At 37.4% G+C, this 9,483-nt stretch overlaps 1 protein-coding gene across 2 annotated transcripts; it reads right to left on the bottom strand.

Moving 5' to 3' along the window:
- Positions 1-5,925: 5,925 nt before the first annotated feature.
- Positions 5,926-8,635, bottom strand: Eaat-2 (excitatory amino acid transporter 2). Of its 2 annotated transcripts, XM_017910218.1 has the most exons (9): positions 8,071-8,635; positions 7,922-8,009; positions 7,639-7,837; positions 7,366-7,576; positions 7,028-7,309; positions 6,674-6,907; positions 6,406-6,600; positions 6,199-6,333; positions 5,926-6,133 (listed from the first exon to the last, which is right to left on the bottom strand). In XM_017910218.1, exons 1-9 carry the CDS (start codon positions 8,142-8,144, stop codon positions 5,926-5,928), a joined length of 1,626 nt encoding a protein of 541 aa, XP_017765707.1. In that variant the 5' UTR covers positions 8,145-8,635. The 2 variants fall into 2 exon arrangements, with proteins under 2 accessions (XP_017765707.1, XP_017765706.1); XM_017910217.1 differs by lacking the exon at positions 6,674-6,907.
- Between the last annotated feature and the right edge of the window lie 848 nt (positions 8,636-9,483).

Genomic DNA, 9,483 nt, shown 5'->3' with positions numbered 1-9,483 from the left:
AACGCAAAAAAAATATCCAATCCCTTTAAGGAAGAGATCACTCTACGCGGATAAATAAAAAAAGCCAGAGTCAAAAGCCTAATTTTGGAAATGGGAAGCAAAAAAGTAAACTGCGCAGCACGACCTGTCACCCACTAACACATTTGGCACTATTTCTCGAAAACGCATGATCGAAATGCAAAAAAAATATCCAATCCCGTAAAGACACAATTCTTTGAATAAATTTATTAACTTTTATAATTTCATGACAAAATTTCGAAAACATAAGCGATAACAAACAGCGCCGCACGGTCTGTCATCCACTTACACATTTATCACTATTTCTCGAAAACGCACGCTCGAAACGCAAAAAAAATATCCAATTCCGTTAAGGAAGAATTCACACTACGCGGATAAATGAAAAAAACCGAAGCCGAAAGCCTAATTTTGAAGATAGAAACCAAAAAAGTAAACTGCGCAGCACGATTTGACAGCCACTGACACATTCGGCACTATTTCACGAAAACGCATGATCGGAACGCAAAAAAAATATCCAATCCCTTTAAGGAAGAGATCACTCTACGCGGATAAATAAAAAAAGCCGGAGTCAAAAGCCTAATTTTGGAAATGGGAAGCAAAAAAGTAAACTGCGCAGCACGACCTGTCACCCACTGACACATTCGGCACTATTGTTCAGAAACGCACGCTCGAAACGCAAAAAAAATATCCCATCCCGTTAAGGAAGAGATCACTCTACGCGGATAAATAAAAAAAGCCAGAGTCAAAAGCCTAATTTTGGAAATGGGAAGCAAAAAAGTAAACTGCGCAGCACGACCTGTCACCCACTGACACATTCGGCACTATTGTTCAGAAACGCACGCTCGAAACGCAAAAAAAATATCCAATCCCGTTAAGGAAGAGATCACTCTACGCGGATAAATAAGGAAAACCGGAGTCAAAAGCCTAATTTTGGAAATGGGAAGCAAAAAAGTAAACTGCGCAGCACGACCTGTCACTCACTGACACATTCGGCACTATTGTTCGAAAACACCCGCCCGAGACGCAAAAAAAATATCCAATTCCATTAAGGAAGAGATCACTCTACGCGGATAAATAAAAAAAACCTGACTCAAAAGCCTAAATTTGAAGATAGAAACTAGAAAAGTAAACTGCGCAGCACGATTTGACAGCCACTGACACATTCGGCACTATTTCTCGAAAACGCATGAACGGAACGCAAAAAAAATATCCAATCCCGCTAAGGAAGAGATCACTCTACGCGGATAAATAAGGAAAACCGGAGTCAAAAGCCTAATTTTGGAAATAGAAAGGAAAAAAGTAAACTGCGCAGCACGACCTGTCACCCACTAACACATTAGGCACTATTTCTCGAAAACGCATGATCGAAATGCAAAAAAAATATCCAATCCCGTTTAGGAAGAGATCACTCTACGCGGATAAATAAAAAAAGCCGGAGTCAAAAGCCTAATTTTGGAAATGGGAAGCAAAAAAGTAAACTGCGCAGCACGACCTGTCACCCACTGACACATTCGGCACTATTGTTCAGAAACGCACGCTCAAAACGCAAAAAAAATATCCAATCCCGTTAAGGAAGAGATCATTCTACGCGGATAAATAAGGAAAACCGGAGTCAAAAGCCTAATTTTGGAAATGGGAAGCAAAAAAGTAAACTGCGCAGCACGACCTGTCACCCACTGACACATTCGGCACTATTGTTCGAAAACGCACGCCCGAAACGCAAAAAAAATATCCAATCCCTTTAAGGAAGAGATCACTCTACGCGGATAAATAAAAAAAACCGAAGCCAAAAGCCTAATTTTGAAGATAGAAACCAAAAAAGTAAACTGCGCAGTACGACCTTTCACCCACTTACACACGCGGCACTATTTTTCGAAAACGCACGCCCGAAACGCAAAAAAATATCCAATTCCGTTAAGGAAGAATTCACTCTACGCGGGTAAATAAAGAAAAACGGAGCCGAAAGCCTAATTATGGAAAAAGAAACCAAAAAAGTAAATTGCGCTGCACGATCGGACAGGTACATATACTTTCTCCACTAAATTTAGGAAAGAATTGTCGAAATCGGAAGAATATCCGTAGACTAGTCAGAGAAAAATCTCTTCAACGTTGTTATACGAAAGGAATCTAATCGAAAAGCATAATTTCAGAAATATAAGCGAGAAAAGTAAACTCTGTAGCAAGATTGCACAGGCACTTGCTTTTCCGTCACTTTATTTCATATATGCACCTTCAATCGTAAAATAATTGCCCTATTGGTTGGAAAACAATCTATTCTATGCAGGAATAATGAAATATCCTAATCCACAATCGAAGTTTAGAATGTATTAGCGATAATACGTAGTTGCTTTGCAATTGAACGTCAAGATTGAAGAAAAATTGGAAAAATTGTTAACAAGCTGCCTATTCAGAGTAAAAGTATTCAAATATGTTACTGGACAATCAAAGTCTAGAATCTAGTACAGCCGATAATAACGGACAATGCGGTAGTATTATAGGATCCCGCACTCACACCACTTCATTTCCCACACGTATCGTTGTACGATTTACACTATGTAACATCACCTTTTTCCACATGTAGTATGTTACCACCGAAGAAATGTTCACAGTTACTAATGTTGAACTTTGTAAATTTTTCACAATTTCTTAAACTCCTGCTGTGTTCTGTTTGTAAATATTAGGATAATGTTGCAAACGTAACCTGCACCTGCATTATCGCTAACTAATACCGGACACGTCGCGTTATTGTCCATAAACATATATTTCCTCAGTTGTAGCAATTAGAACAACAATCGCCGGTATCACTACTTCATGAAACGTTTTGAGGAAATCTTTAATATTTTCTTTTCACGCGCGAGAATGTTCCACCATTTGATACCGGTATACCCGCTTTGCCGCCAACTGGAAGTTGGTTGTAACCGGTATTTTTGTGGCGGGAAAATGCTGCGCCTTTGAAATAGCTATGTACTAAAGTATCGATGTAGAATATCAAGCGATGCCTCTTATATTTGTTAATATCAATGAAGCAAATACAAATATGTTTCTATTACAAAAATAACAAATTAGAAAGTGCTTAATATTCATGACAAAAACGTTTGAAATGAATAAAATTAAAATCAACGTAAGCGTCTTTAATGACAAAGTGGAGTTCATATAAATAAAAAGGTTTTAGTTTAATTATTTTGTAATATATTCATATATTGTACAGTTTATAAGTATTTTAATTATAAATAAAGATCCGAATCACGTCAGACCAAATAATAAACAATACAAAAAAAAATATGATAAATATGATAATGATAATGATAATGATAATGATGAAGCTGGTGATAATATTGTTGATACGAAAGAAGTTGGAGCCCCATCAAGTCCACAATTGATTAATTTATTGTTTATTAAAAATTAGTTATTATTTAGTCTGTACTATCTTGCTCTATACATATCACATTTCTTTCATTTACATAAAATCATTAGTTTTTATACAAAAAACCATTTAAAATATTTTTTGAGAAAATCAGTCAATTTTTAATACTTTATTACCATTTATTGAAATACCATTATGTACAAAATCTCAAAGATTTAAGTAAATTCAAGTAAATTAAAAGTGTTTTAAAAATAATTTTAAAAATTTCATATTTTCAACTTAAAAACAAGTGTCCTTATCATCTTTATGGTGGATTTGTTCTTTCTCTCAGCAACTCCATTGCACTGCGGTATCCTGGCTGAAATCAAATCATGCTTTATTTTCTTTTGATTTAAACACACCTGGACTGTCTTTTCTCACAAACTCACCTTCATTTCTAAGCATATATGTACCTTTCAACTTCTTGACGGCTTGTTTTTCTTTCAATGTTACCAATATTTTTATTGCCTCAGCTGTCTGACTCTTTTCCTATAAAAGCAAAACAAATAATAACTCTCAAATAATCATCAATATATAAGATGTATCTTTTATCTTTTTTTGACATTGTTTTTATAGTTTCAAAGTTTTGTTGCGTATTTCTACAGATATTTGTCTTAAAGCAACATTCACACTTTATGTTTAATTTATCTTTACCTTTCAAAACTATTACCAATTTTTCATTCTCCATCTCTTCAATGATCCTCATATTGGCACATCCATGTCACACATCCTTCTCTGTTGATATATATGTTGCCCCTTTCCTGTTCCTTAATTTGACATAATATGTGTTTACTCTTCTCGTTGCTTTCATTCAAACCATTTTCTTTTCTTTATATACTTCAGCTCCATCATTCTGAAATATAACACATTAGCGATGATCATTGACTTTGACCACTGATATTAATATTTATTTAGATCAGGGATACAACATACTTTTCAATCTCACTATATTCTCTATATCTATTTGTTATAAGAGACTATCACCCAAATTAATTTTATTCCTTTTTGTCTGCTGAAGCCATTTCCATTTTCTCAATGTTTATTTGACCATCAAAGATTTCTATCTTGTATGTCATATGGTTAGCCGACCTAGACATATCATACCTTACATATTTGTATTACTGCTTCAATTTTTTCTGGCTATAGAAAATAATTCGTCACATCTAATGGATCTATGCTGGTGATATTCCATGAGCCCAATACTTTTCTCCTGTTGCACATGCTTGTTTATTTCAATAGAATATTGTCTTTTTACAACCAGGCTTTGCTATCACTAATAAAAGATGAAGAAACAATGGCTTAAATCTTATACTATTTAATTACAACTAAAGGTTATGTTAATAGAAAGAATTACTTTTGCGTGATGCAGGCACACTTCCATGGACACAACAATGCTTTTATTTATGTAGCGCTGTGTTACCGATGATAGAAAATAAATTTAAGATTAAAAGTCTGAAAGGGGATATATCGTTGTGGCGAGAAAATTCTGACCATTGTCATGGTTGAAGAATGCAGGAAAAAAATAGAGATAATCCTTTTTTTTTCTTAATTTATTTTCTGTATAAAAAAAAAGGATTATGTCAAATGAAGAAATTTTTATAGAAATGCAAGAATATGCGTGGAAAGCACGTTCGGTGGTTTATTTTTAAAATATGATAACCAATTATAATTATTCAGAAACACAAATAATTATAATTATGGACATTAATTAACTCAGGTATTTTCACCTAACTTATCAAACAATAATGAGCCTCCTAACATTCTTACATTTTATGTAATACTTCGTTCTAGGAAAACATGCGTTTTTAGAAAAACTTATATTTTTCGAAAACTGAGGATGTTAGAGCAATTTCCGTTACAGATTCTGTTTAGGAAAGTATACTCTACAAGAATCACCCAATGGGTATTACAGATTATTAGAGAAAAAATTAAAATTTATTGGACAGTGTTATCTAATATAATAACAATTTACTAAATACAGATTTTCAAAAGTTTATAACATTGTTAAGATAAAATATTTTATTTGGCTATTAAAATGAATACATTAACTATTAAAATAATTACACATATATAATCTTATAATCTATTAAACATTCAAATTGGAACGTAAAGCATATGTCTTCTCTGTACATTTCCTCTGTACATTAAACCTTATCAGTACTTAAAGTATTGTAGCATACCGCAAGAAAACGGTTTACGATGATATTGCTTTGTACTTAACATGCTTACATTTTTGTTACATTCTGGTATACCGATATTTCACGATTATCCCACAATAGTTTCTTAAACATCTTTAACAAATTTGTAACCTATCGAAGATTTTCATTTGTTCAGAATACCGCAACTTCATTGGCAGTGAAGAGATGAAATTTTTTATTTTTATTAATTCTACTGAATACCATCGTGATAATTTAATTGAACGTGTGAGTGAACACAGCTTTCTCTTTCGTTACCAAGTAAGGAGCCAAAGAAAGGCCACGAAAAAGGATCGATACTTTTACGAATCAAATCTTCGTCTCGGAACATTCACCGGATGCAGGTGTGTTCTCGCGCTGACAACCATCCGAAATGTTCTCATAATGTGTTCCCATTTCAAGACCCTCCAATTTTCTTTCTTGATCCATCTTCTCCAATTCATCTTTGCTTAAATAATAAACTATTCCTGCCCCATATCCATCGCCCAAAACGTTGATCGAAGTCCTAAATCGGTCCCTTTAAGCGAGAAAATATATTATTCAATTTATTCACCGTTGCTCCAGTTTAAACAATGAACTCACAATAACCAATCAACGGCAAATAATAGAGGAACATCGTCCGTTGGTAGACCCAAAGCTGTGAGCACTATAAACATCGTAATCAAAGCGGCGCCGGGAATACTAGCTGCCCCAATGCTGGCCAAGGTAGCTGTGAGGCTATATAGGTGAAGGAGAACCATAAATAATTAATAGACTAGTATATGCTCGTGTGACATCGATCATACAAACCTGACTGTTATGACTTCACCTAGTCCTAGCGATATCCCATTCATTTGGGCAATAAAAATCGCAGCTACCGCTTCATAAAGAGCCGTCCCATCCATGTTTACCGTAGCCCCGACTGATACTATGAAACGCGTTACACGTGGATCGATTTTATTGTTTTCTTCGAGACATCGGAAAGTTACAGGTAAAGTTGCGGCGCTATCAGCATTAAAAAGTAAAATCATTTGCAGAAATGCAGAGATATTTGCAAAGAAAACACATCAACTGCTACCTTGATGCTGTCCCCAAAGCTGTAACCCAAGCTTGCATCATACCTCTGAAGAAGGTGCCAGGATTTTGACGGGTTAACAACCAATACATAGTTGGCAGAGTGAGTATACCGTGAATTGATAAGCCCAATATGACCGTCACCACGTAAAGGCCCAACGTTTGAGCAGTTGCCCCCAAATTGTTGATTGACATTATTTTACCAGCTATCAGACACATGATTCCGATTGGCGCGTACCTGCATGACATTAAAACTCGAACCCACGCTCTCTTTTTTTCACGTCGAATTACAAATCGGACAAGCAGCAAGCAGCAAACACTACCAAGCACGAAATCAAGTTGTATCCTGATCGCTCACCACATCACAATGATACTGACGAGCTTCATGATTATTTCGTTGAGAACCACGAAGAAATCGACCATCAATTTTCCTCGAGGACCAATCTGCCCAGCGAGAAGGCCGAACGTGATACAGAACACTATTATACCCATCACGTTCGTTCCATCCTTGTACACTACCTCTGCCACTAGGACTGAATTATTTTTATTCGTACTCCCTATGGCCACCACGTCCTTCGACACATAAGTGGTCTGCGCCTGCTGGAAGCATGCTTGCACCAAATTTTCCGGCACCATGTTTCTAGAAATGGCATCCGTCGATGATGCTTGTTACGATTCTTTACGTATTTCACGTACCTAATTATGTCGAGGACAGCGTCTATCGTAGAAACTTTTACGTAGTCTATTTTGGATACGAATATTGTGGTTTTTAGGCTGGAATCGCCGGGATGGATCATCAGTACCATTACGATGCCAACTATGGCCGCAAGAATGGTCGTTACGATGTAATATATCAATGCTCTGAATCCCATCATTCCCGAACTCTTAGGGTCTAATCGTGCCATTCCTACAAAAGGGAAACTTAGAGACCAGCTGATTGCGTTGCTTTATAGGCTGTTGCACAATCACCGGAGATAAGCGACGAAATAATTAGTGGTAATATGAACATCTTCAATAACCGCATGAGAAGCTCTCCGGGGAAGCTGACGAGTGTAATGGTCTGTGGCGATGGATTGGCTAATCGACAAAGAAGTCCAAGAATCAGACCCATGAATGCTCCAGCGGTCGTAAATACCAAAAGCAGATTCTCTCCCATCCAATCCACTACCTACGTTCATGTCCAAACGCGATGCGAATAAAATATATGGCGGAACAATTGTTGGGAAAAAAAGAGGATGTGTGTACAACTAACTAGCTGTAATTTGTCGAGCGGCGTCGCCTGATGACAAACTTTTTCTTCGTCCACAGTGATAATCTTCTCGATCTCGTCGGAACATGACCTAGAAATTACTCTAGGTAGAAAAATTAGTCTAGAAAAATGTGCACGTTCATAAATCTTACGTTTGGGGCTCTTTAACTTCCGGAGTGTCTCTGAGGGCCACGACGGCCCCAGATATATTTTGCCCAAGCGACATTGTGGTCGATTTGATAACACGCCGCTTTAAGATTTCTTCAACACTGTTACTCTGTGCATGAGGAAGATCGCGGAGAACTCGTACTCGTTCATCTCGCGGCTTTCACCACTCTGGCATCAGCGTTTACAAATTTGGGATCGTCGCTATATGAATTTCCTTTAATCGAAAAGTGACTCCGTGTTCTGCACGTGGACGACGCGAAGTCTTCCTAGATTTCGGTTTTCAATTAGCCAAGGCTACAGTGCCACTACTAAATGGCATAATGGGAAAAGGAACACTGTGTCAGATCACGGAGGAGTAGATTTCCTGTACCGGGTAGCACTAGAATCCTTGATAGTTGATGTATCGTTTCAGGATCACTGCACCAATACGTCGGAATCGTGTAACGAGCTAAATGGCATTCGTAACCATGAATCTTGACAGCTGTTTTACGCGCAATGGTTTACCGAGTGACTACCGCATGATCGAATACTTGGGACTTGGCTAGGTATCGCGTCGTTACGATCTGCCATCACGTAGATAATGTGCCCCATACAGGAAGCTGATTAGAGCTCGTGCGTGGCCAGAGGGTGAACATCGTAAGAGTGAAGGTAGACAGGTCGGAGAGGAACAGAGATAGTTGGCTACAGGAAGAGGGCACTCATCACAACGGGTCGCACGGCACTGAATAAGCAGAAGGGCATCGGCTAAATTGTTCTAAATGGAGAATTTCAACTGTTCATCCCTTCACGTACAACCCCCTTAGAAACGGTTACCGTGTTTCGTCTTATGCAATCTTCAGACATACGATAGCTTCGCAACTTTCTTTACATTTCCTCCTCGTACACGCGTGAAATGGGTGAATGCTTACTTTAACGATTTTGCCCTAAATCAATTCATTTTTCTTAAAGGAACGGCTCAACTTTAACGTTAACAGGAGGCATATCAGAAACAAAATTTTTTAAAATTGCGGAATACGTAGACCACCAATTTTGATAATTTTTCAGTATATTCTGTAGATTCTGAACGACAATACAATTGTCGCTCGGCTTTAATTTCCGGCATTACTTGTTTACGAAAATCGTTGAATGCGTACAACGAGTGGCTGGAAATAAAAGTCAATGTGCGGTTTTCGTGGGCGACCGTCTAATGGAGGCCGGAATACTGATCTGGCCCAACTTAACCTAATTAGGCAACATTGATGTAGGTCAGGTCGGGTTAAAGTAGTATTCCGGCCGACATCAGGCGACCTGCCACGTAAGTCAGCATTCAATCAGCTGAATCACTGAAATTGGTTAAATTTAATCTTCTTGTCCACCCGTTATATACACTAGATGAACGACGATGCCTTGCAGACGCA

This window comes from Eufriesea mexicana, unplaced genomic scaffold, assembly GCF_001483705.2.
Source record: "Eufriesea mexicana isolate 0111107269 unplaced genomic scaffold, ASM148370v2 scaffold77, whole genome shotgun sequence".
In the NCBI taxonomy this organism is placed as follows: domain Eukaryota; kingdom Metazoa; phylum Arthropoda; class Insecta; order Hymenoptera; family Apidae; genus Eufriesea; species Eufriesea mexicana.
Note: the sequence above shows the minus strand (reverse complement) of the source record. Positions and strands in the feature narration are given on the sequence as shown.